The sequence below is a fragment of the Odontesthes bonariensis genome, chromosome 4 (assembly GCF_027942865.1).
Source record: "Odontesthes bonariensis isolate fOdoBon6 chromosome 4, fOdoBon6.hap1, whole genome shotgun sequence".
Classification (NCBI taxonomy): Eukaryota; Metazoa; Chordata; class Actinopteri; order Atheriniformes; family Atherinopsidae; genus Odontesthes; species Odontesthes bonariensis.
This window is the reverse complement of record NC_134509.1, coordinates 10,692,350-10,720,223: the sequence shown is the minus strand read 5'-3', so window position 1 is coordinate 10,720,223 and position 27,874 is coordinate 10,692,350. Positions and strand designations below refer to the sequence as shown.

Genomic DNA, 27,874 nt, shown 5'->3' with positions numbered 1-27,874 from the left:
TTGATTTATGCCTTGAAGCGCTGTCTGCGCTATGTTAATCCCACGCCACAATGCAAGAGGGACAATCACGAACAAGCTAGGATTGTGAGTGTTACGGTTACGGAGGTCATTCAACAACAATGGCGACTGGACGAATGCGCACTTTGATTGAGATGCAGCTGATCGATCTAGAAATAGAAGAAATATTGCTACTACTGGAGCTGGCAGAGAGGGAAAGAATCGTCACGGTTAGCACGGTTAGCACGGTTAGCACGGTTAGCGTCAGCCGGTTAGCAAACCGGAAATACGCATAGTGTAGAGCGGATGTAGAGTTGACCAATCAGAGGCCTCCTTTCTCTCCTCCTGCGGCGATGTCTGCGGCACTGTCTGCGGTGAGTTACAATTTTGAGGAGGTGCACCAGAGTGTCTGCGTAGTGTCTGCGTAGGGGGGGGGCATGTCTGCGTTAACTGCGACACACACGCAGACGACCTGGTTTCCGAGTATAAATCAGGCTTAAGGGCGGTTTATGGTCGGAAACCAGGTTGTCTGCGTGTGTGTCGCAGTTAACGCAGACACTCTGGTGCACCTCCTCAAAATTGTAACTCACCGCAGACAGTGCCGCAGACATCGCCGCAGGGAGGAGAGAAAGGAGGCCTCTGATTGGTCAACTCTACATCCGCTCTACACTATGCGTTTTTCCGGTTTGCTAACTGGCTAATGGTGACGCTAACCGTGACGATTCTTTCGCCTCTCTGCCAGCTCCAGTAGTAGCAATATTTCTTTTATTTCTAGATCGATCAGCTGCATCTCAATCAAAGTGCGCATTCGTCCAGTCGCCATTGTTGTTGAATGACCTCCGTAACCGGAAGAGAAAGACGCCACCCACCACACCCACAATCCTAGCTTGTTCGTGATTGTCCCTCTTGCGTTGTGGCGTGGCATAGCGCTTCAAAAGTGGGCATAAATCAAAAATAACTGCGTCATGTCTGCGACAAGCTCACTGCGACACACTGCTGCGAGAGTATACACGGCGCTTTACATTCATAAAGCTTCCCTCGGGCCGGCATAGCAAATGTGTTTGGCATTAACGGTATTCAGATTACAATTCTGCTGCCATAATGCTGGACAGGACAAGGGGTTAAAAATTATTTTTTTAAAAAGACATGTATAGTTATATATGTGTTTAGAACTGTGCATCAACCTTCCCGCAGCAGACAGCATGACATAAACTGACCAAACCAGGAAGAGATTTCAGAGTACAATAGATAATAGTGAAAAAGAGTGCAGTCTGCCAGCTGACTTCGAAGGATGTAATTGATAAATGATCAAATTTAGAGCAGAGAGACAGCGGAGTGCAGCTGTTATATACGTTTAACTTTTGTTTTGGCCTTTGTGCAGACAGTTGTACGGTCACCAACTCTGTTCTCACCTTTGTCCTGCACCGCATTAAGTATACTTTTATCTGCCGTCATGCTCCCATGGCAGATATGGCCACATAGCTTCTGCCCTTTTTTTGTTTCCTTTATTCATGTGATATTTTGTTGCTGCTGGATATTTTGAAACTGAAATTATCTTAAGTTAAGTGTGATCTTACTTGTGAGCCTTTAAGTTCCCATAGTACATTAATGGGAGTTTTCCCGAAATATTCAGTTCCACTTTGCCATAATATTGCTCCTGTTACTTGTGCATGTTTGTAGTATGATCTCTTAAATTGTTTTCCGTCCTGTTCCTAACCTAGAATCATTTTCATCACCCATTCTTTGTAAATGTTGCGGGGGATTTTTTTTAACTTTAAAGTAGTATTATTTGTTTGTGGTGGAAAAATAATGTTCTATTTCAAAAAGTACCACAGCCAGTATCACAAACAATACTTCCAATTCTAGTAGATCAACCAACACTGTCATCATTATTTCTAAAGCGGATACTGTTAATACTGTTTCAAGCCCTTGTACCATTGCTTATGAGCTCTGGAGTAACCACTACTACTGCAATAATTACTACTATTACTCCCACTGTTGAAACTGCTTGTCATATTTTGAAGTGCTGGTAAAACTATAGCAATACAAGGAGGGAGCTAAAAAGAACCTACAAGCAGAGTTGTCTGAACCATGAGCGTCTTTGGTTCCTTTGGTATGAATATGAGAAAGAGGGAATATCTCCTCCTTTCTTTCTTTCTTGCTTATTTAGTACTTTTTACTGTAGTTACACTGGATACACTAATCTATGCTTTTGCCATTCCAAATGTGTTCTCTGAGCTTGCAGTAAAAATATTTTGTTCTGATGTTCAGTATTGTCTCAAGCGTATAGAGGGAAATATGATTGAGTTGAAGTCAAGTTTATCTATATTGTGCCAAATCCCAACAAATGTCATCTCAAGGTACTTTAAAGACACAGTCCAATTCAAACCAATGATAATCCAATTCAATAATATAATAACAATCGAATTAAATTAAGATAATTGAAATCTAAATTAGTCCCATTCGTACAATTCCAATTAAAACAAAAAGTTATGATAAGAAAAAAGCAACAGGTTGCTAGAAAACTTGAATACTGCTAATGAATATGTCCATGAGTTCCATTAACAAAAATTGGTCTCATGCAGTGTTTCGTGAATTTCTTTTTGTAATTTTTGTGTCTTTTGTAATCCCCAGGAAAGTAGAAATGTCAGAATTAAAAAAACAAAAACAGAATAAGGCTTATGTAAGAGGAATATAATGACAAAATTGTGCTTTTTATATATATTTGTATTATTTTGATTGGAGTCTTTCATTCTGCAAAAGATCTGAAGAGTTACCGCTTAAGATGTTGTAAAAAAAAACTGTACGTGAAAGTAATTGATCTTTATAGATTCCTTTTTGTTTTGCCTGTTTGTATTACATCTGAGATGTTATGTCTTAGTCATTGATAATCTTTTGTCTAGTCTATCAAGTCCAAAGAACCAAAAAAGAAAAGATAAAGATCTGTTTGCCATTGGCAGTCAGACGTTTTTCAGTGTAATGTAGTCAAACATGTTTTTTAATCAGAGGATGGGAAACAACACTCTGTAAAAGTTCCCCATTCTAATGTGACATGTCAGTATTTAAGAAAAAGATTTCCAACTTCCTCCTTCAAAGGACAAAGGTTGTAGGCTGTGCCATCAAAAGGTTTCATAAGACTTTAAACAGATGGCTTTAACACTATTGTTAAAGGTATTTATTGAATACAAAGAGCATAAAGTATTTCTATGGTGGCATAATAAAACAAAGACAGGTTGTTAACTGTAAGCATGATCAAGAAAATGCACAATCTAGTCTACTGTAAAACAGTACGGACTACGCTTGAGGGACGTTTGTTTCTCGTGAGTTCCCCTCCTACGTCTTGTTGTAGGAGGGGAAAGCACAACTCATGAGCGAGCAGAAGACGAAATGTATGTTGTCGCAACTATGTTGTTCTGCTGTTAAACATAAGCCTGTAGTTCATATCAGATTGCTCTCGCTGTTGTCAGCCCCAACCCACATCTTGTGATTTGTCCACCACCCCCAAGCTCTGTGTATTCCCATTTGGAGTGCATCTTCTTCAAATAGAAGAAAACTGGAAAATGGAAATTGCAGACCCCTAAAAATATCGTTATTTGTTCCTCTGTTGCAGCATAAACCACAACAATGGTAAAGCGTGGTTGTACGTATCTTGGCTTTCGGCTGTAATACAGCAGAAGTTTGTATGAGATTGTGGCTCCTGCATGGCTCTAAGGAAGATATAGAAATCTCCTTCAACTAATCTGAACATTTGTTGAAGTTGAACAGTCAAATACCACAAACAAATCTCAAATATTATCATTTATGTACAGTTTATGTCTAGACTAAGATAGTTATTTTTATTTGAAAAGACACATAAGGGGATAGTTGATTGTAATTGGTTGTAATTATCAAGCACTTAATCAGCTTTCAACCAACATAGAAAAGCTGTGCCCAGTAGGTATGACATTTTATTTTGCCCTCAATAATTCCCCAAATCAACTCAAAAAGCATGGCCTAAAGCAAGTTGAAAGTGCAACAGGCCACTTTACAATGGTAAAAATGTACCGTACTCTTTTAGTGTGGTTTTGGCTTGTCATGATCTTCCCAAATTTTATAACATGTGCACCATGTTAGTAGCACTTTTGAATAATCATTAAAGCTGGAAGCAAAAGTCTGAGAGGAGTTGTCCTCAGTTCACACCAACCCATTGCTTTGAGAATTAGTTGTTTTCTTTTTTCATTCATTCATTCATTTTTGTTTGCTCACATATCATCTAATCTATCATGAGGAGCCCACATTGAAGTGGGTGAAGGCCAAGTTAACCTGAGAGTTGCGGTAGGTCAGCTTGTTGATATGGTAATTGCTGCACTAAAGTCTGTGATTATATGAAAAGGGTGATTGTCAGCCTGATGATTACTCTTTGCTTGCTCTTGATTTATGTCTGGAAAATGAAAAGCATTGTAATGATTAAATAAACAATAAACAAAAAAGTATTCAATGAAAAAATGTTACTTGAAACAATGACGGACTTTACTACAAAAGCTCCAGCTTATAAATCAGCTGTGTGTCAGCTTCACATGACACATGACTTATGAATGTGCATGTTTAAATTGTTATGGCTGACAAGTGTCTTAATCTTTTCTTTTGACGTGAACATACTCAGAGGTAGGAGATCTTGTAGCCATAGGTGACACCAGACCCTTTAAACTGGGTCTACGTGCCTCAGTACTGAGCAGCTGTTCCGCAGTAAAAACTCACAACAGGAGTTTTAACATGCAGGCAGTTTGGAATCATTTGAGAGAGTTATTTTTCATAACTCCACAATATCAAGCATTGCAGATTAATTAGAAGCTGAGGTGAAACTGTTGCTGTCTTTTAGTGGAGCACTGGGCATTTTGTGCGACAGTGTACACGTCTGCGCTTGTAGCAGAGAAGTAGACGATTCAGGAAAAATTTGTGACAGAGAATATTTGACTGCTACGTGCTAAAACAGACAGGCCAAATAAAGTAAGAAGTAAACTTGGCAGCAAGCTAGACTCAAAGCTGATGGTGATGGATGGTTAAAACGGACTCTTTAGTTCTGCCTGTACTGCTTGCACAATTGCCTTACGAGATTGTGATGCACTTCTATCAAGAACTGTCACAACATCTTTTATCTTTGTAAAGTTGGGCTACAAAGTAGACAGTGAGTTTTGGAGCGTTGGATTAAACCCTCATTCGCTTGAATAATCGGTTTTCCAATAGAGGGTGATACAATTCTCTTCTTTTTAAAGTAGACAACCAATTTCAGATGAGGGAGTAAATTCAAAACACAACCTGACTCCTGACTGCATTTCCTATAACAAGCTAACATTAATGTTATAAATCAGTTCACAACCTCAGATTAGACTTTAAATTTTGTTTTTAATGTTTGAATTTTTGTTGAGAGCACACGAGCAGACAGGATGACGGAGAGGGGGGAGCAGAAAAGTGAGCACGAAAAGCCAGGATAGAAGCTGGACAGAGAGATGGTTACAATGGGAAGGCAGTAACTGTTTCACCCACATTCACTGGGATTCCACAAAAACACACACAATAACTCAGCAAACACACTGAAATCATGCTGAAAATCATATCAGTTAACGGAGGCTACGGTTAATTGAATTCTCCTTTTTCTTTGGTGTTAATAAACAGAGGAGGAGGATGCTGGAGGAACAGAGGGCGTTGAATGAAGTGTCAGAACAAAGAAGGTGAGATGAAAACTTGTTTTCTGTAAATTCAGAGTACTACTTTTAGGCCTTAAACATTTGACGGTGTTACTATTCGGTGGATTTTTTTTTCATAAAGATTTATATCACGAGCCTACACTTCTAGGTTTTACCAGTTTTTTTTTCAGCTCCAGCTATATGGCAGTAGGCGCAGTAGTGGACGTCGTGAAGAGATGTTCATGTAGCATTCTGTCTATACGTTTATGAGAAGCAGGTCTTCAACCTCAAAATAATTGATTAAGGTGACTGGGGGCTTGTGCCCCAGAAGATCTTTACGTAGCCATGTCTGCTGGAGAATGAAAAAATCTTTCAAAAATTGTCGACCATTGTGAAAAAAAAATAAGAAGTAGTGTTTGTCTAACATATTAATGTTCAAAACAACTGCATTCTTTTGGTCTTTGTACACTAAAAAGCAGACGCTGTTGTGATGGGATCACACGAGCCTGTACTGTGGAAGTGGCCACACCCGCGACTCACTCAGCTGTTGTTTTAATCTCAGCTGCACCCCTTTCAAGGTTTGTCACTATAATTTTGCCTGTTTGTGATGCTGACAGCAGCAGTCTCTGGTACAATGGATGTTTAAAAAAAAAAAACATTTCCACATGACGACTGACATGCACGCAGACTCTAAGGATGAGAATAATAACAATATGCTATCATTGCTGTAACAGAAAAAAAAAGCTGAAGATGATCAAATTCAAGCAGCTTTTCTACTGATAGAGGATGGACAGCTGTGTGCTTTCTAGTCAAATGTGTAAAAGTCATAGATTCCATTTCTCATGTGGATCACAACGATGCTCTTTCTTCCAGTTTATTTTCTTTGGCTTTTGTTTTCTGGTCTTTTCTCTGGATTATTTTTTTCTTTATTTTTTATCTCGAAACAATGCTCTTTGTATTTTTAGCGAGCTTGTCAAAACAAAAGGCACACAATTCATGAAAGGCTTTGAGAGTTAGGTTGTGTCTATGTTGTGGCATCCATGAATGACACAAAAGATCAAACGCGTGGGAGAACTTCACGTCTGTCCCCTCCTTCCCTCTGCTGAGGAGAGGAGACTAATGTACTGTAACTACAAAGACAGAACGATCTACCAGCACAGCGGAAAAAGAGACGATTCAGACAGAGGAATTAGGCAGTAACCGATGAATGAAAATACAGATAAAATGCTTTGCTAATTTACAGTCATTCGGGCATTGCTATTTAATTCAAATAGAAATTAAATTAGGATTGATGTTTAAATGCACTAATTTATTGGCAGTTATCAAATAATCCATCGATGTAACTTCATTCTCGATCAATCTCACCAGTCAGACGTTTAGATTTGATCTTTTCAGTCAAAACGTTATTTTCTGTCACAAGTGGCTTGTTACAAAGTCAAGGGCACAAAAGACAGTCTATGATCACTTGTTGGTGGTCCAGGGTGAATTATGAAAAACATTTTTTTTTCAAACATGAAAGTAACAAAACGTATTCAAGAGGTTGCAAGAAATCAAATTAGACTTTTATCGAATATAAAAGTTGTTGCTCGACCTTTCTTAATTATACAGTGTGCTATCATTATTTTTATTAGTTCTAATGTATATGTTATTATTATCATTATTACTGCTATTACACAGCAAAAATCTGTTGTTGTAATATGTTTATACGATTTGTATGTTTATTTTTAGAATGAGTACGGGGATTAATAGCCAGTAATAAGTTACATGGCAAACTGGCGTTGTTGTGTTTACTTAATTTATAGTGAGGTGTATTACAAAACAACCTGCATAGTCTGGTCTATTGTTGCAGATTACATAATTGTTGAGACTGCCTTGTAATCACTTCTGAATGCTGAGAAAGTTTATTTGCATGACACTGTCTTGTGTCCGAAGTATCTTTTTACAATGAAGTTGATTGTTTCAGATTACATCCTCGTTATGGCGTTTTCCTTATTGTTTCTGAGAACACTGCCAAGTTTCCTCACACAGTGCTGTCGCATGATCACGCCTTCTGCCAAATTAATGACTTAAGAAAATTGAAAATTCTAGCTTGATAAGACTGTTTTTCACACGTCATTAATGTTAAGATATGACATTAATTCTGCATCTGTGATTTCATAATTACTTTATTTCACTGTCCATAGAGACATAATAGAAAACACACGGATAATCAACAACTATGAATTAAACGCTGGATGCTGTGATTTGCGCATGCTGCGATGCATATTTTTTTTGCTTTTGTCCAGTGTTAAATATGTTGAAAACTATTATATCTGAGTTTACAGAAAGAATGCCAGCAAAATAGTACTAAAAATATGTCTTAAGTTTGGTGCAACTTTGACTGATGTACAAATAGCATCCATAATGAGAAACTTGTATTAAAGTCTTATAAGTTTTGACAAGACAAAGGACAACCTGCTCTAAGTGGGATGCAGCCCTGCGCTTTTATGGCTATGGATATTATTCTTGTGGAAATGTATTTATTGAAATGATTGAAATGACAAGTTCTAAAATATACTTGAAACATCCCAATCTAGGGTTACTGCTGGCTGTTCAATTTGTTACCCGAGAAAAGAAGAGTGTTTGAAATGGATAAAAGTTTTATTGTTCAGTTTGATAGTGAAGGAGGAAGCGTTGGGAAACGGGTAACCATAGTTAGTTTTATAGCTTATACCTTAATAGGCACAGCAGTCACTTCCCTGCTACGACGGCCTAATGGATATAGCACTCGTCAGTTGATAAAAAGAACTGCTGTGCATCATTTTGTTCACCATAAATTCTTAGGTACAAAAAAAAAAAAAAAAAAGTGTCCTGCAAACGCTTGACAAGTTTTCAGCTGTGCGAGCAAGTCTTTCTGTCAAAACTGAGCCACGGTGTTACCTTAGGCCAAATGTGAAATAAAACCTGCTTCCTGCTAAAGCCAATTTTGTTTTAATTCTTCTCTGCAGTTGAGCTTCTAATTATGCTTAATCAGCTGAATCAGACTCATTATGTGGACGGCTTGGATCCATACCTGGGAATCAAACAATAGTGGTAATTGTACACTGTTGAAGGCTAAAATATTTTTTAAAGGATGATTAACAGGTGCAGGTACACGCACAGTGTACACAAAATGATTTAGCAATTTTAACCGTACATGCAACATTCCTTAAATAGTAACACTCCTTCCTTTAGGCACTCTAAAGACATGCTCAACAGCATGTGGAAAGTACATGAACAGAGGCAAACAACCAATCAGCTTGAGCGGAGTCGACATGCATGCTGCTCTGACGAAGATGACAAATATGTTAATAAGAGCTATTGTAGAAGTAAGACCATGCGGAAAGTACATGAACAGAGGCAAACAACCAATCAGCTTGAGCGGAGTCAACATGCGTGCTGAAGATGACAAATATCTTAATAAGAGCTATTGTAGAAGTAAGACCGTACTATATTTGACATTTTGGAATAACAATACAAAAAAAATAAATTGTAGAAACTAACTTAATCACTTAGTTTTTACACGTTGAATTTTGACCACCAGCTCTTTAAATATTAGAGCTCTACAGTTGGACAGTATTTCCATAACTGCATTCAAAGGAAAGACTTGAGCTAATAACAAAGGGCAAGACACAAACAAAAATTATACAAAGGAAATTTATTCTGGCAATAGTAGTTGTAGATGTAGATGCATAAAAAAAAATATTCACAGAACAAAATTGTTTTAAAAAAACAAAAAAAGACTTATCACACGTTCAAAATGCCCAACAGCCGCTATTTAACAATAACAAGCGTGTTAAAAGGACAACAACAAAAAAAAAAAACTAAAAACAACCTTTGTGTAAGTTGGTTTAGCGAGGTGGAAACCCTCTATGTGGCCCTCCCCTGCCCCTGAACCCTCCTCTGTCCCCTCGGAAGTTTGGTCTGTTTCTTTCTCTGCCCCTGTCTCCACCTCTACCAGCATTTGGCCCACCACGTCCCCCTCTGGGTGCTCCGCCACCACGATCCGACTTCAGCTTAACAGGCGATTTGGGCCGCAGCCTCTCTATTTCCTCCGTGCAGCCAGATAGATGAGTGTCAGGAAAAGGAAAGTGTGAGGCATAGGTCTCTGGGTTAAAGTTGGTGTTTGTCAAAGTGGGACCAACTGTCAGCCAGCCTACAAATGAGAAACAAACAAAACAAAACATGCTCCTTGAGAAACAAGCCCAGACAGAGAAAGTGAAAAAGAAAGCAACCATGGACATGGTTCATTTATGTTTTTCATGGAAAGAGCGCATCCATCTCACCCGGTCGGATGGTTGAGTCTCTTCCAAACAGGTGCAGCCTCCTGCGGCCCAAACAGAAGTGCTCAATGATGTGGAAGATCTCCACAGGCTTCTCAACATTCCCCATCTCGGGCTCCTCAGTGATGATCAAGTCGATATCCACATTGGCATGGATGAAATCACCATCCGTACTCCTGCGCACCGTTCCCTTGATTCCCATCAGGCAGTGCTCCTGGAACAAGAGCATTTTACATCACTATGGATGCAATTAACATTGGTAGCAGTTTAGATGTAGCATATACAGAAAGGCCTGTCACAACAACAACTTTTTTACATAAAGACATGTTGCCCCAGACAAAATAGAGATAAATATTGTCATATGAATAGCAATTTTATGCCACAATTCAATAAAACCATACTATATTCAACTGTATTGAACTCAATACTGAATTGGACTGTAATTGATTGGACATGGGTTGAACTTGGTACATTCTCCACAAAGTGCCTTGAGATGACTTTTAATTGATGCTTTATAAACTCAACTGAATAGAAGTATAATGATAATTGAAAAACAGTCCAAGTACACCTTTTCGCAGAGTCACACATCTTTAATATATGACCATATTTATGCATTAGAACTGTACAATAAATGAAACGTTTTGCAGTTACTCTTAAAAACAAATGCTTGAAATGTGTTGGGTATGAGACTAAAAGTCTCTCCTGTCTTTCAGCAGAAACCAGAATGTTTTTACACCATATTTGTGGTTTGGCTGATGAACTGTAAGCCTGAGGCGATGCGTCATGAATACTTTCAACTGGTTCACCGCTGATATCCGTGTGTGTGTGCGCATGTGTAGCAATGTAAAAGAAGCCGTTGGAGCTCCACCTTCAGTGAAACTCAGATACAAAGAAAGAGATACAGAATACAGACAGAGCCGGCATGAGCAGAAATGACAAACTTGTTTAAGCTTATTTTTCTTCCTGTTCTAGAGAGAACATGCTCAAGTCTTAGAAAAGCTGTCGTAGTTAAAAACAAGAAAAATAAAAAAACTTTTCCATTGAACAGTCAATAATTTTTAAACAATAGAACATGCTGGACATTAGTAAATATGTATTTAAACTAAATAATTAAAAAAATGACTGAATTCTTTCTAAATAAAAAAAATAAATCCAGTCAGTCCTTTCACTAAAGCTAAACCTGCAACTCAAGTCACAAGTTTATGAATTATTAGTGGAAAAAAACCAACACAAAATGCAAATAAATGCAAGCACTTAACCTGTGGCTCAAGATCAAAAGATAAATAATTGAAAAAAGTAAAAACACTTCCGCTAACTACACTACAACGACAAAAGTGGAGAAGAAAACAATGCCCCCGTCAAGAGCAGGAAGAGGAGCACTGTCATCAATGATCAGCATTCTCATATCAGTGCCAATGTCCACCAAAGCTATTGTGGCTGCATGTGGTACCTAACACCACGCTAAGACCTTTGGGTAGGTTTGTCTGCTAACGGCTCCCTCATCACTGCATCATATTGGGCGGCATATTGGGGAGGCACAGTGGTCAGAGTCGGTCATCCAATAACCGGAAGGTTGGCGGTTCGATTCCCACTCTCGCTTGGTGGAACGGATAGCTGGAGGGGTGTCAGTCCACCTCCTTGTCATGGCTGAGGTGCCCTTGAGCAAGGCACCGTACCCCCATGCTCCCCGGCTGCTTTCATGGCTGCCCACCGCTCCAGGTTGGCATCTGTCTCTTGAGTGTGTGACCCTGTGCATCTATGTCAACAGGTGCCAACCTGGATGGGTTAAAAGCGGAGGACCAAATCTACCTCCGGGTATAAATAAAGTCACTTAACTTAACTTATCATATGTGAAATCTGTAACAATCATTATTTCATGATATTGCGTAAGGTTTACACCACTATAAATGTCTAGAATACATTTCTGGTGGTTCTTTTTGTGTGTACCTTGGTCCTCTGGAACACTGCTTTTGGGTCCAGTGCCTTGGTCTTGCCTGGGTTATTCTTGTTGGTCTTGATCCAACAGATATCCTCACACCTCCTGAAGCCCCACTTCCTCAGACACTATAATCCAGGATATAATAAAATGACAGATGTGTTTACTGCAAGGAGAAACCAAGCACTCAATTTAAAAGGCACTTATTAAATGGTGAACTTTTTTTTTAAAAAATAATCTGAAATGGCTGCATTCATATATCAATAAATAACGTATATTCAATCCAAAATACATTTTTTCTAAGCCAATGACCGACAATACCCTAATGTGCTGCAGAATCGAAACTGTCAATAGTTGTACTTTCAGTTGTACTCATGTAATATACGTATTAATTGCACTGTTGGTTTTACAATAATAATAATAATTACTTGGACTTATAAAGCGCCTTTCAGGGTACCCAAGGTCGCTTAACAAGAGAAAAAAAAAGGGGGGGGGGGCGGAGGGGTGGGTTTAAGAATAGGACATGGAGAAGAGATGTGTTTTTAGATTCTTTCTGAACTGTAGTAGAGAGGGGGCAGAACGGATGTGAAGTGGCAGATTGTTCCATAGGGTAGGGGCAGTTGAACAGAAGGCCCCATCTCCATGTTTTTAGTCTGGTGCGAGGAACGGAAAGTAGGTCCTTGTCTGAGGAGCGCAGAAGCCGTGACTGGGAGTAGGGGTGGAGGAGATCAGAGATGTACTTAGGTGCAAGTGAGTGGAGAGATTTGTAGGTCAAGAGAAGGATTTTAAAGGTAACGCATGCTTTGACTGGGAGCCAGTGAAGTTGCTTTAGGATGGGGGTGATGTGCTGCCAGGGCTTGGTGTGAGTTAGCACCCTGGCAGCTGAGTTTTGAACACACTGCAACCTGTCAAGGGCCTTATGGCCCTGTCACACTGTTGCGTATGAGAGAAACATATGAGTTGCGTATGAAAATTATCACTCATACGCTGGTATACGCTGACATACGCCAGGGGAACGTTAGGCATAGGTTGTATACGTTTCAAGCACGCTGGCATACGTTGACATACGCTGAGGCAGAAATAAATTTTTGAACATGCTCAAAACTTTTGTGCGTATGGTTAATACGCTAAGCATACGCTAGGCATACGCTGAATACGCTAGAGGTACGATATAGGTACTTTCCTGATAGGTCGAGAACGCTGGACATAAATTGCCATATGTTGGCATGAAGGTGTACCGTACAGCTAGCGTATTTATAGCCTCCGCCCGTCTGCCGCCTCCATCTCCGCCAGACGGGCGGAGATGGAGGCGGCAGGCAACCGACGATTCACGGGAGCGGTCAGGAGGAGGAGTTGTGGAACTTGATCGCTCAGAAGCATGTAACTCATCAGCCGCAGGTGCATCAGGCATTTCAGCAGGTTTGGGTGAGAAGGATTCTTGTGTTTTTTTGCCTTTTCCTCGGCCCAGGGCCCGGGCAAACGACGATTGCTTCTTGGGAGGCATGATCGAGATGAATGTCTCGAGAGATGTTGATAGCGCATCGTCTACTGCAATAATGGAGCAAATTAATGTGGAAAGGCTGCTGATATAGGCGCGTTGAAACGTACGCTGGGCATGCGCAGTTCATATGCTACTCATACGCTAGTCATTCTTTATTTTCAAGGACTTTTCGTGCGTATGAAAATTATATTATTAATTTTCATACGCAACTCATACGCTTCTCTCATACGCAACAGTGTGACAGGGCCATTACTGGGTAGCCCAGACAGGACACCATTGCAGTAGTCCAGACGGGAGGAGATAAATGAGTGGATGAGGGTCTCTGTTACTGAGTCGGATAATGAGGGCCGGAGTCTTGAGATGTTTCTGAGGTGAAAAAAGGCAGATTTAGTGATACTCTTGATGTGGGACCGAAATGAAAGGGTGGAGTCCAGGATGACACCCAGGTTCCGTATGCCAGTTTGTCTGGGTAATTATAGTCTGCAGTTGCTTCTCAGCTACGTCTAAAACAGAGAACAGCCGAAAAGCCACTGCAGACATCACAAAGATCCGACATTTGTTTTGGTGCTTTAAATAATGTCATGTTAATAACCTTTTACAATGTAAACTTGTAAAAGTTGCTCCCGTGTCCTTGTGTCTCAAACATGAGACAAAACAGGTGATGGGAACAATCAAATGTTATTTTTAAACCGCAGGGCGAGGCTGTGACTCAGTGCTGCTGATAAGCTCAAAGACAACGTACGTCAGAGTAAAAAATATCTACATGTAACAAAAATAACAAAACTCTTTATAGGTCTGCTTACTTGGCACGAAACGACACGTAATAGATGAAGGCCTTACATACGCCGTGAAGAGTTACGGTACGAACACAAAGGCACACGTGAGGCTATCACAACATACACGCTTGTTATCTAACTCGGGTATCAAATACACAGAAATCCAACAGACATAATTAGTACTCGATACATCTGGCTGGTTTATTGTGGTCTGGGCTTTGAAATTACTTAGATTATGTTACCATTCTGCCCAAATCAAGTCCTTCTCCAGAGCCGCACCAGAGAAAGACGAAGGAGCGTATGGCGGAGATCTCCTCAATTTCCAGTCTCATGATCTACAACAGTAAGAAAGTAGAGAATTGTGAAAAAAAAATGCTTTAAGGGATGCTTCATACATAGTAAACATACAATTCTCAAATTGGTACAGTGACCTTTTTTCTCGAATGCGAAGCTTTTGGGCTGCTTTTCAACATTTGCACATCAGTGGGATCATTCTGGATCTTTGCGTGTGCCCGTGGGTTACAGGTCCTTTACATCACTCACAAAACTATGTTAATTTAGCTTTGGTTTGTTTTAGAAAGATATATATATATATATAACTGATACATTCATTTCTTACTTCAACACATTACTGGTTATCTTTCTTTGTTTTGATGAACATGACACTCCAAGCCACTCCTAAGTACATTTCGTATTTTTTAACATACGAGTGCTAAATGCAAGCCATCTAAAGATGCATGCATACATACGTCATCCCAGGTCCAGAACCGTTCAGTGTGGCTGATGCCAGACTCTCTGTAGTATTCCTCTAGGGGAGGCTCAAGCAGAATCACGTCAAATTGGCACTTCAAATCTCGCAGGTCAAAGTGCTCTGGATCAGCTTGGAGGTACCTTAACACAGACACATAAACGCCTCAAGCAGAGCCAGCTCTTCTCAGAAATGCTGATGCCGACTAGACATCAACGACAGTGCCTTAAATCAAGCAATGTTTAATTAAACTGACAATCAGGCAAATATTAATATTCACGTCATCTTTTAACATACATGGGAGGAATGTTGGTGCTGGATATGAGTTCATCTTTTAGTCGGATCAACTCTCTGAGTTTAGGGTATTCTTCAAATCGGTCGGCCAAGCCTTAAACACAGAGGAAAGAGGTCAGAGATGCACATGCACAAAGCCTGCATACACGTGATTGGGAACACTCACAAAAGCAAGCATACACTCACCAACATCTCTGATGAAGTTCTGTGGCCTGTGCCCTGTGTCCACAAAATGCTGGCAGTAGTCATTATGAGGGTTCAAACTCTGGGTACCCTGAGAGGGAACGAAAAGAGGAAGAGAGAAGAAGGACAAAGGCTAATTTAAAAAAAAGACAAGAACATACATAGAAATTTAATGCAGTTACTTTTGAAAATTGCAACATTCAAAAACGTAGACTCACAGAAACAATAAAGTGTGTCAGGGTAGAGAGGCCACATCAATGATAAAAAAGAAAAAAAAAAAAAATCAAAAAGTATTCTTTTTTTTTTTAATAACCAGAGACATGGGCCCTATTTCTTATTTATTAAGCAACACCCTGTTGCATTTCTATCAAACCTATATCCACAGCAGTGGTCAAAGCCACGGTTATCCAGATGGATCGTCGGTGCAGGAGTTGCATCTAAAATTGACTTAACTTGCTTTCTAAGAAGAAAAAGATAACTTTTGTGTATTTGCGCCGTTTGCTGTCACGGTACTGTGCCATGCCTTCATGGCTAAGAACAGTATTAGAAAAGAAGTTACATTTCCAAACGTTATATCATCACAACCTTCAGGTAGATGCATGACTAGTTGAACAACACAGAATTGAACATCAGGCTCAGCCACAATTAACTCATCTTGATAAAACTACAAGACAGCGTCATTGAGAGTTTAATGCCAGATGAATCATCTGACTTTCTTTGTGACATTCCCGTGACTACGCCCAAGATTTGTGAAGCACAGAGTCGACCTGCAAAACCAAAACTTGTCCTTCAACATTCAGTTCAGCTAAAATGAGGCTTGCTTATCTCAGTTTTGCCAACGACGGAAGTATGCTCAGCACTCGTGTGAAGAATATCTGATTGTAACAAAACAATATTTTTATTTTGACGGTATGGTTTTGTTTTTAATTGTTTTTACTCCCAGTTTTTAACTTTGAAACATTTTCACACTGCTCCAAATCATCTGCTCACCATAGACATCTGGAACATTTTGTAATTCCGCTAAAACTGAGATTTCAACAAAAGTTGTTCTATTCGACAGAACATTCTACTACATTCTATTAAAAACAACTGAGTTTATTCATTCTTTAAAGCATCGTCTGAATGGTATTCTGACCTCTGTCTGAGGAGGACGTTTCCTTTTAGTTTGATAAAACTGGGTGTATCTAAATAAATATCCACATTATTGGCCCACACCAGCCACACTGACAGGGCAGCTTGCACTGTGCATGTGCCTGCTACCTTTTTCTTTTTGCCTACCAACTTTGTGTGAAATAATCAGATGAAGAGGTTTTGTGACCTTAAATAATGTGATTTTACGCTCTGTTAATCAGTGAATCCGCTCATTGGTTCATTACCTGAAATACCCAAAAGTTATACACAAGTTCAGCAAGTCAGAACTAATGCAGGAACCTTTCAGAGAGACGGAACTTCCTGCACCTAATCTCAGAAACCCTGACGTCAGAATCACGAGCTCTTGGCATGGATGGTACATCATGTCTGACCTAATTCCCACCTCATGTGGCTGCGAGACGTTATAAAAATCCTCTGTCGGTTGTTTTCAAGGAAATTGTTTGGTAAAAAAAATAAATAAAAACCTTCCTGATTCAAGTGAACTGAGACTAACCAAATCATCACATGGCACCGAAATGTTATTGCTGGTGACGTGCATATTTCCTAAATAAACTAATCACGAGTGGCAAATATCCGGTTTGTGAACTGCAATTGGCCAATCGCGAAATAGAAAAAACATCAAGCAAGGCAATAACCAGCATAATTCAGTTTTGTTGTGCTTGTACAACTGACAAGATTTATTCCCATTTCATGTTGTAAAGCACAAAGAATTCTACAAAAAGGTTGGGTCATGATAAGTCATTGATTTTGCAATAGTTCAACGGTATAAAAAGTGTTTTGAATTCTTCTTTTCTTTTTTTTATTTTTAAAAACACAGATCTGTTTTATGTGAAAAGTCCAAACAAAGAAAGATTTTTTTCTACATTTGTTGGAAATAATTTGCGCTCATTCAAACATAGTGTGACGAAGAGCTGAAATCATTTAAAACTAGAAGACATATTTGCTCCGTTCATTGGCCTCAAAGAGAAAATAAATGGTTCCGGCAAAAATATCCGTCACCAGCATAAGTCTGCTGAAACTCTCAGCTGTTTTAAATCAAGGTTAAAAACTGTTGTATATGCTGCCTCCTTTTATCGGAACAATGGTTAATTCCTCACACTGTAACTTTTTATTCTTATTCTATTTCAGCCTTTTCTGTTTTTATTTATTTTCTTTTACTCTTTTTAAGTTTGTTTTAATGTACTTTTGATCATTCTTCTGTACGCTGCGGTAATGCTTTTAATGTTTCATGCAAAGCACTTTGACTGGTCTTGTATAAGATCCAATAATAATATCCTTCCCAAATAAACCTGCCCTGGATTACCTTGCCCAACAACGGTATCTGCCCAGAATTTCACAATCGGTGGATTACGAGTATGAGAGCGTTTAAACAGAAAAATGATGAATGTGTGTGGAACAGAAAGCTTTCAAACCTTGAGGAAAGTACTGGAATCTTTATACACTTCCTCATATGGGTTGCTCTCATCAGGCTGCTGCACTTCCACCTCATCCTAACACAAACAAACAGACAAAACACACAAAAAAATTATATTTTTGCCTATAAAAGGCACCGCTTCCATGGTTGTTTGTGCTACCACGGAAGTGCTACCAATTTGATCATAGAAGAATTGATTGAATATGTAAAAGAATTAGACTAATCATGAAAATCCTTCTCACAGAAACAAATAAACTGATAACTAATTCTTAAGGATAGAAGTAATTACATAAAGTTTATTTAAAATATTAGGCAGGAAGGTTAAGAGTGAGAGAAGATATCTAGCCGTTTTCAATAAGGTGGTACTGCACAACTGCACTCAAATTGAATCTACTTTTTTTTGGATGTTTTCACGGGTAGCACCGAAAGTCATTTTTTTAGCGCTACCTCAGCTTAGGCTCCTGAATGAAAACTGGCAAACTGAACCAATACTGAATGGTGACGTGAAAACACTGCAGACCATTAGTTGGTTGAAAGAATCCTCGTGTCATTGAACTTTAAACTAAGCCTGCAGCAACCCTGAGGCACTGAACACACGGGTACGCGATTGAATAAAGAAGTTGTTTGAAAACCAGCATGGCCAGCTGTCAAATCTGCAAGAATAGACTGCAAAACATAATACATGAATAGCCTGTCTGCAGAGACAGACGACACATGCGTTAGTCATGTGATCTATCTTTATAAACTGACTACACATGGCTCTATTTATTATTAAAAAATAAACAAATCAATCAAATTACAAATGAAAAAAAGCTCAAGTAAAATTCAGTTTGGTTTATTTTGTTCATCATAAAAGTTTAATTGAATTTTTGGTTGGGTCTACATTATGTGGTACAAACTACAACCTAAAGCAGACACCATCTTAGATCCGATTAGATCAACTTTATTGATCCCACAGTGGGGAAATTCAGTTGTTAAGGCAGCTCACATCTGGCCAGTCTTTACATCTAGTAATATAATGATAATTATGCCTGTTCTTCGGACTGCTTCAAAAAAAATGATCAAACGGCAAGAGGTTAATCACCATTCCCTGAGGGAGTGGAGCCACCTCCATAAGGAATTGCTTGTCCTACAGTGTCCCCACATAAATCATTCCTCAAACAATTGTTGTAGTTGAAAATCAATCTGTAACATATGCTTAAAAGTGTTTTAAATAGGTTTAATGTTACAAATATTTATTATTTTCCAGTCTTCTTTAGATTGTGTCAACTGATGATGCCCATACACTCAGGAAATGATTAGACTCACTTTTTGTTCTTCCACATCTTCCTCTGTGTCCTCTCCCTCGGTTTGTGGCTTCTTTTTGGAAGGGGGAGCTGTGCTATCATATGAAGCCCTGCAAAACCAAAATATATTTCAACTGATTTCTACACCAGCAGCACAATAATCTGCAGCCGGCACGGATCACGATTAGGCCAAACTAGACAAACTCGAGATAAATGTTTTTCAAAGTATTTTTAAGCCAAAATTAAGTGCTAAATACTAAGAACTAAGAGAAAATGCTTTCACAGACATCCGAGGCTGAAATGTTGGGCCTGTATTTGGAAACATTGCAAACATACTGAATTATATCACTGATCAACTTTCAATTACACCTTTTTTTTCTGTGTACTAACTGTTTCCGCATTGTTTGTGTGGAAGGATTTTTATCTTACCTGCATGTTTCTCTAGTCTCTTCTATCTCTTTCAGTTCATCTTTACTGTGAAGGACCGCTCCGATACTGTCTGCGCTCTCAGCTCCCAGCTATAATTAGATGACAAAAATGTACATGCAAACCATGACAAAATATTTGCTTAGATACAAATCATATCGCTGTATGTATTGCTTCACTCACTAGCGTGTATAACTGTACTTGCACCAGTGCAAATGTTTGCTAGGTCAGCTTGGTAGGTAAGCACCCATTAAAGTTATTATTTCTTTTTAACCCCAAGGTTGTGTTTTCCATACAACATATGCATTTAGTTCCCCTGCAGCTGTGACTGGTGGATTTGATATATAGCAACATGCTAACAACTGGGGGTTGAATGTGTACTTGCCTGTTGAGCTAGCAGCTGCCTCCTAAGTTTTTGTCTCTCACGAATCTCTTGAAGCCTGCTATTCATTTCCTCTCTGGTATTAGTTAATTATAAGTGGTTAAAAAAAACGTGATTGTTTTTGCACACCACAATTTCACATGAATCTTGTAGCACCGAGCGGTTGCAACAAACAGCTTTATCGAGATAGCCGCTAAAAATCACAATGGGTGCGCTCGTTTTTCCCACCAGTATACTCAGGCTTTAATTGTTGAGTTGTGTCCACTAAATTAACCATAGTATGGGTAGATTACACAAGAGCTTTTACATCCACGATAACCTTAGTTGCTCAGGATGAGCAGGTAAGCTATTGAGAAGCAATAGGACCGAGTCAACTACAGAACCGAGGGAAAAAACTAATGAAAGAAAGCTCCGCATATCCGAATAGCGGCGTACGCCGGTTTGACACCAAAGTGTAACAATTGGAATGACTTGTCGCCTGATGATGATGTCATTAGTCACGACGCTTTTGTTTGACGTTTCCATATTGCTCTTCCAATCAAAATAATACCAAGCCTCGGAGCGGTCATGAAGTAAACAGACACTTGGGGTCGCTTTGTCCACGGTTTGTTCTATCTGTATTCTGCTCTTTAGTAGTCTGACACGCTCAAAGACACGATGAAATCGATGTCACAAATTGTATGCGTTTGTCATACACACAGGGTACGCATTTATTGATATGTAGATATGAATTTCGTATTGTTTTCCGCCAAAATGCAGAATGCATGATCAGCCACTTACGTACATAAGGCCCACTCTGCTGTCCCCAATCAACACAGACCTGGTAGATTGGTCAAGGACATGGTATGTCAAAGAAAAGCCTCTTTTTAACTAACTGCTATCCTAACTAGTAGAAGATCCATAAAGATAAACAAAAATAGGCCTCGATTGATATTTTGTATTTGCGCAATCAAAGCAAAAATGTACAATAATGTAAGAAGAAAGGAATGTATTTTAACTATATTAACTGAACTAACTTTTTTTATTATCAACATGGTGCCATTATTCTTTATGTGGTCTACTGGGTAATGGACTCCTGCATCGTTGCCTGGGTCCAAACCTTTATATCCGCACTGCAAAGTCCACAGTTCTGTTTGATATCAGGATAAAGCTCACACACATCGTGTACAGCCCACATAATATCACCAAATTTTAAAACGTGGGCTTAAAAAAAAAGAAAGAAAAATAAACACCCATAGAAAAATGTTTCTACATCAAAATGGCACTGCTGCCATTCGGGGTCACGTTTGTTTACAGTTAAATGATACGACGTGTAGCGTGGTTATGCTATAACTGCAATAATGATAATGAATTTTAGTCGGAGGGCTGCCTGCCCATCAGCCCACATACGCACAAGGAGTTCCATCGATCTGCGTCGTTTTCCATCTCACTCCAGTCCCACTGCCAAGCGATGAGGCTGAGTGGATGACTGGAAAGCGTCAGCTGATGAGTTAATTACTTTTGACCGTTATCAGCGGCTCACAGTCACGCATCTAACATGAATGGGGCTTTTTTTGCCTTTTTAGCCGTACTTGTGGCTGCGAGCGGCTGTAATTCCAGCAGCGTCCCTTCATTCATCATGCCGTTCACCGACTGCGTCCGAAGCCGTGGGAAAGACGAGTTCTACCGGGGAGCCATAGACGTCACCGAGTCCGGAACCCGGTGCATGAACTGGACCGAAGTGGCCGGATTCAGGGAGCGCTATCCGGGCAAAGGAATAGGGGAGCACAATCATTGCCGCAACCCCGACGGCAGGATCCGACCCTGGTGCTTTTTCAGGAATCACAAAGGCAGAGTAGACTGGGGGTACTGCGACTGTAAACAAGGTAAACATGCAGGCCTGCCTGAAGTTAGAATGGCTTTTTGTGGGAAAATAAATTGCTAATCTGTACAAGATGACGAATAATATTATGGACCGACTCAAGCTCAAATTCCCAAATGAACAGAGAGATCATTAAAAATTCAATGCAACTACAACAGAAAGTAGGTCTTATCATGCAGTCTTGTTAATAATTTGGGCTGATGATGAACTGAGAGGAGTCTACAGATGTTTTTTACAGGAGCTCTGAACTTTAAGGGACACACCTTCTGTTTCTCAAGTGTGACTTGATGTGATGGCAAACAAGAAGTGTGCCGACAAGACTGCACAGGCATTAGCTGCAAAACAGGTTTAAGCTGCATAAAAGAGTAAATTGATGCCAGGTAATTAAAACAGGATACACAGTAAGCCTTGCATCTCTGGATTACTCAGAGATTAACTTTGTAAGACTGGTGACAGGAAATAGTGTGTGATTTCCATCTGGCACAAGCATGGCAGCCTGCTGTATTTTTAGTCTTGGTGTATATCAACATTGTGTGGATGGATTATTCCCAGTTATTCATTCAATAATATTTATATTAAGACAGTTATTGAAGATATTTGAATGACTGCATGTCTTTCAGTTGGGTGTTGAGTATGGTTTCTGTATTTCCTGGCTTTTGCAAAAAGAGGGCAGACGCTGAGTGGGTGTTCTCCAGTGTAAGTTCAGATACTGATAGCAGCATGAGATAGACCTCCCTCCACCTGTGCATAAAACTATTTATGGGTGTGTGCGTGTCAGCATGAACATGCACACAGGCAACCACCCAACTCTTCATATACACATATGTACCCTGGCAGTGTAAACAGCATGCACTATGTGTGGAAAAAAATGCAGCTATCACAGTTGCTCGGTTCCAATTCAAATCCTTGTCATAGTGTCTAGTGTCTTTAACACAGCAGTAGAATAAACATGTAGGGCAGTGGAGAGGGTTCCCCTTTAGTAAGACATCTCATGTGTTTGGGGATAAATGCTGTGAAGATATTTAAGTGTAACAATATATAAAAGAGTCAAAAGTTGTTGTTTCTTTTTTTTTGTTACTACTAAGGTTTTGTTATAGAACAGATGTGATTTGGTAAAACAAATTAAATATGTTCAAAGTTGTGAACTGAAAATAAATGAGTACTTTTTGAAGTACAGTAGATTAGACTGTTTAATTGGCTACATTTTTAGACAGCGATATGCTTTATGTGCCATCTTTACAAACCCAAAAGCAGTCTGTCTTCCCTTTTCTCTTTTCCCCCAAGCTTTTGTTTCTCAATTTCTAAATTTGCACTATTTGCCTATTTTCTTCTCCAGTTGCTACACTTGCCTTGTTTTTTCTAACTCACACATTGCTGTCAACATTTTCAGACATGTCTTTATCTTATTCTGATTGTCTTTTCGTCCACTCCAGGCTCAGTGCGCCTGCAAGAAGGTCGCTCCAAACTGGATGGCAGGGTGGAGGTGTACCTGGGAGGGGTTTGGGGATCTGTGTGCAGCAATGACTGGGGGGATGAAGACGCTGCAGTGGTTTGCAAACAGCTGGGCAAGGGGTGAGTGAGAGCACACATGCATACACTTGTGCTTAATGTGCACTATTTGTCACTCTTTCTTCGCCTCCTCCTCTTCACATAAATATTCAGACGCAGGTGCAAGTGCAACCACCATCTGCCATAAAATTTCACAAGCTGAAACTGCTTACAGAGGTTTGACAGATGGAAGAGTTTGATGTTGATTTCAGGGATGTGCACAACATGCTCCAGACATTCTCCTTTCTCTGCAAAGTCTTTGTACTTTTCTTGTATGACCCTTGCATTCCAACCCTTCCTTCGCCAGAGGTATTTAAATGCCTTTAGAGCTCAGCTGTTTACGTTGATACTAGCTCACTCTTTCCCCCAGTTGGTCTCTGCTTCACACACGTGTGCAAATGTGTCTCTTGCTCTCACTTTGGCATGTAGTCATGGTGGAAGAGCTCTCAAGGGAGCCTGTAGACAGATCATACATGTCAACAGTGTTCATAAGACTGGTGTAGTCAGTTAAGAAAGAGTTCTGCCTTCCCCAGAGAACAGAGTCACTGTGTACACTTACTACACATGCTGTCACTAACACCAGTGCTGGCCCACCTTATGACATGAACACACGCCTGTCTATATTCAAATCAGCATGTGCACATCGACACAGGAGTCAATGAAAGTCCACTGCGAAAAGGAGATAGGGCCAATTTCAGCCATATGTCAGCTGGAATCCTTCTTGATGACTTTCACATGGTCGATTATTGAAAGCTGTTGGTTGTTAAACTGTTGCATTGGCCCTGCATTTTAGGCTCATGAGCAAACAGACATGTATACATATATATATATATATATATATATACATATATATTTTGATATGAGTTTAGAACCAAACTTAATTTTCATTAGTATAAGTAGTTAACATGTTTTTTGTTCTGCTTCCAGTATGTCAGGTCATGCCCGTGCAGTTCCCCTGTTTTATCCAGGCATGGCCAAGCTCCATTGGATGGCAGTCCATTGCCAGGGAGAAGAGCCAGACCTGCTCCAGTGTCGCAAAACTACCTCTAATGGAGAGGAGTGTTCTCTGGCTGCAGCTGTCACCTGCACCCAACAGCAAGGTAGGCCAGCCAAATGGGGAATTATTTGAGGTTGATGGATCGAGATTTGCATGAATATGATAAAATCAGATCAGTTTGCCAACCTTCTACAGTTTTACAGCACTAAAGAAATGCTCTCGGTATGTAATTCAAAATGGGAAAAAAAGTTTCCACAGCAGTCATGACGCTTCCTATACGGCTGGTGGGAGGTCGCTCGGAGTCAGAGGGCACAGTTGAAGTTTTCCATGCAGGGCAGTGGGGTTCCATATGTGATGACCAATGGGACGACAGTGATGCAGAGGTGGTGTGTCGACAGCTGGGGTTGAGGTGAAAAGACATACCACGAACACACACACACTCACTCACAAAGATATATTATTCTTAATTTTTAATATTAATTCTAAAATCTAAGTAGTATAAACTAAATGTACTGTCAGAATGGCAAAAGAGGAATACATGTGACAGAAAAATAATGAAGCTGAGTTAATGTGGGTGTCAAGCCATCTTTCTCTCCCTCTGTCTCCTAAAGTATGACAAGTATTCTTTCCATTCAGACACACAGAGACAAGAGTGAGCAGTAAAGAACATCTGGGGGTCAAATAGTGAATCAGGCTCATTGTTCCTGCATGAATTCTAACACCACAGTGATATGCATATTTAGCAACTCTATATTCTCTGGAAATGTGTTGCAATGTTTATGTTTGTTCGATTGAGCCTAACACGCAGTTTCTCAACAGTAAATATGAAATGCTGTATGCCAAAGACATATGATCCACGGTAAACAAATGCAGAATCATATACCCTTTGTAAGGCACGATCAGTCAGCACATCTGTTTCCCATTGCATTAGTGCTACCACAAATCAAACCTTCTATTACTCTACTGTACACTACATTGTGTGCTTACTTTTTTTTAGTGGTGTTGCAAGGGCGTGGGGCCAGGCACATTTTGGCAAGGCTTCAGGCCGTGTGTGGCTGGATGAGGTGCGTTGCACAGGCAACGAACTCACTCTGGAGCAGTGTCCAAAAAGCGCTTGGGGAGAGCATAACTGTCTGCACTCTGAGGATGCAGGAGTGTCCTGCAGCCGTCTTACAGGTAGGCCAACATTCCTAACTTGTCTACAATAATGTTAAAAACGTGCAAGTGGTATGCACACATATATTTCACTCCAAATCAATCAGTTACGCATTTACGTGTTGCAACATGTACCCTTTAACTGGAAAAATGTTCTTGAGGATGATGGATCGTTATTTCCACAGGTATGTTGAACTGTCTATAAAGGGTGGAACAGATAACATATACATTGATTTTAATCCTCCTGACGTACATGTTACCACAACCCTGAATAGGATGAAGTGGGTATGAAAAATGAATACATGAATTGTACATGCTACTTTATGGGATCACTATTTGTAATTGATTCATGTCACTGTTCATCTTGTGCATTGTTGTTTTCCTGTCCAGACAAGTAAGAATGTCTGTTTCCGGAAAGGTATGTCCTAACAAGATGGAAAAAAGACGAATTAATGCAAATTAGAAAAAAAAAATCTTTTCCTCATTAGAGTCTGTCCGACAAACCTACACACCTCAGAAGTACTGTAGTGATCAATTATAACACCTGAAAACTTACAAGCCTCTCGATCCATTTTTGAAAGAAAAGGAGAAAAGATGTTTTCATGTATTGTTAGAGCAACCCTCATCTTTTTTCTTTGTGCCGGTTCATCTCATTTTCTGCAGACGGTACCACCAGGTTGTTTGGGGGTGCGGGAAGTCATGAGGGACGTTTAGAAATCTTCTACCGAGGTCAGTGGGGCACAGTGTGTGATGATGGCTGGACAGAATCCAACACACAAGTGGTGTGCCGACAGCTTGGTTACAGGTACTGTGGAGTATTCTTGCTCATTCATGCACATTCACATGTACTCCAATCAATAGCTAATCAATAAATGAAAAGAATGTGTTCACGGATGCTTTGCAGAGTGGGTGAGACTCTCCTTTCTGACGGTCTAGACAACACCCCAGTCTCTCGCTTTGGGATGGGGTCAGGTCCTATTCTTTTGGATGATGTGAGCTGCACGGGGAAAGAACCCAGCTTATTGTTGTGCAACAGGAGGGAGTGGCTCCGCCATGACTGCACACACAGTGAAGATGTTAACATCGCATGCAGCCCTGAGCACAATGGAGGCAGTCTTCCAACTAGTAAGACTGCGTCTTATCGTACTTTGAGGCCTACATTCAAGTTAATAGACAGCACTGCTGCTATGAATGGTTGAAAAAAAGGCTCTATGCATGGTATGTATGTGTTCAGATGTTACTATCTCTGGGCCTAAAAAACAGCCGAAATCAAACTAACCGTAACATTCATGGACATTTGGGGTGCTATCTGTAGGAAGGTATTTCTGATAAGAGATAGCAGTTACATGTGGGGCTAGTCTTTGAGCATCTCTGGCCAGTGTGTCTGGTTTTGACACAAGTATTTGTCGATAAGAAATGATGATGGCGTTACTCAAAAAAAGAATATTGCAAAGAACAATTTTACCAAAATAAAAAAAAAATTAAATTTAGCAATGTGTTAAACAAACCGTGCCTAGGAATCCTTTTCAGGTCATCAGAGTAGTGCAAGCACGGGCTTGTCTCCCTTCACCTCTGAAGAGCAGCTGCAGATTCACTGTCGCTGTGAACTGTACATGTAAACTAACTTTCTCAGTCTGTGTTCTGATTGCCCGGTGGTTACTGAAGTGCACTCCACAGGGTATACAGTAAGATTTCAAACTGCTGGCAGCAGAAATACCCAGTTCAAAGGGAACTGTGGTATGTGTGAAGACCAATGGTTCATCGGTTCACGTTAAGTTGAACGACATAATTACCCTTGAGTCATTACATCTTACTTGAGTTCAGAAGTATTAGGAAAAAAATAGAGAGCTTTCCAAAGCATTTGAATATGTTTTGTCATATTAATTATTGTTCTTATTATTAATGTGATTGAATCAGGGAGTAGGTCGTACTGTTGTGGAATGGAACGTAACTTCAGAGTCGTTTTACATGTAAGTACAGCTGAAATTATTTAGTGTCACAGTTAAGCTATGACCATGAGAAAAAAACTCACCAACTGTTTTTAGGTACACTTTGTAACTTATGAAATCCACATAACTTTGAACATTAAAGACTGTAAGACTTCATGTTGCATTTAAGTAAACAATGTAAACATGGCCACAACGTTTGTTTAAAACAGTAAAAGGTCATTATTTCAGATTCAGCTGTGATTTCTTACTTGTTCCTTCACCCTCACAGATGCCACATATCAAAGCGCATAAATTAAGACCCATTT

The 27,874-nt window shown here is 39.8% G+C and overlaps 2 protein-coding genes across 5 annotated transcripts in view; one reads left to right on the top strand and one right to left on the bottom strand.

Moving 5' to 3' along the window:
- Positions 1 to 9,319: 9,319 nt before the first annotated feature.
- mettl14 (methyltransferase 14, N6-adenosine-methyltransferase non-catalytic subunit) lies at positions 9,320 to 21,802 on the bottom strand. 2 transcript variants are annotated; one of them, XM_075462924.1, is made up of 11 exons: positions 21,631 to 21,802; positions 19,681 to 19,769; positions 19,274 to 19,361; positions 17,964 to 18,041; positions 15,403 to 15,490; positions 15,220 to 15,310; positions 14,924 to 15,065; positions 14,417 to 14,509; positions 11,909 to 12,025; positions 9,965 to 10,175; positions 9,320 to 9,834 (listed from the first exon to the last, which is right to left on the bottom strand). In XM_075462924.1, the coding sequence occupies exons 1-11, from the start codon at positions 21,670 to 21,672 to the stop codon at positions 9,530 to 9,532; spliced, it is 1,344 nt and encodes a 447-aa protein (XP_075319039.1). In that variant the 5' UTR covers positions 21,673 to 21,802; the 3' UTR covers positions 9,320 to 9,529. The 2 variants fall into 2 exon arrangements, with proteins under 2 accessions (XP_075319039.1, XP_075319038.1); XM_075462923.1 differs by lacking the exon at positions 21,631 to 21,802 and adding an exon at positions 20,063 to 20,550.
- prss12 (serine protease 12) overlaps positions 19,887 to 27,874 on the top strand; it is a 26,373-nt gene continuing 18,385 nt past the window's right edge. The window contains exons 1-8 of one of the 3 annotated variants that reach the window (XM_075462922.1): positions 19,887 to 19,916; positions 21,625 to 21,924; positions 23,354 to 23,492; positions 24,396 to 24,568; positions 24,715 to 24,874; positions 25,463 to 25,641; positions 26,284 to 26,425; positions 26,525 to 26,745. In XM_075462922.1, the coding sequence (XP_075319037.1) occupies positions 21,678 to 21,924; positions 23,354 to 23,492; positions 24,396 to 24,568; positions 24,715 to 24,874; positions 25,463 to 25,641; positions 26,284 to 26,425; positions 26,525 to 26,745 (1,261 nt within the window). In that variant the 5' untranslated portion in view covers positions 19,887 to 19,916; positions 21,625 to 21,677. Of the gene's footprint in view, positions 19,917 to 20,602; positions 20,664 to 21,332; positions 21,925 to 23,353; positions 23,493 to 24,395; positions 24,569 to 24,714; positions 24,875 to 25,462; positions 25,642 to 26,283; positions 26,426 to 26,524; positions 26,746 to 27,874 lie in introns of those variants that run through there. The other 2 variants (XM_075462921.1, XM_075462920.1) reach the window with 2 other exon arrangements.

Coding starts and splice junctions, on each gene's coding strand:
- mettl14 (XM_075462923.1), bottom strand. CDS start 20,128: ATGAATAGCAGGCTTCAAGAGATTCGTGAGAGACAAAAACTTAGGAGG. Junction 19,770..20,062: donor GGCAGCTGCTAGCTCAACAG/GCAAGTACACAT, acceptor ATCTAATTATAG/CTGGGAGCTGAGAGCGCAGA. Junction 9,835..9,964: donor AGACTCAACCATCCGACCGG/GTGAGATGGATG, acceptor TCTCATTTGTAG/GCTGGCTGACAGTTGGTCCC.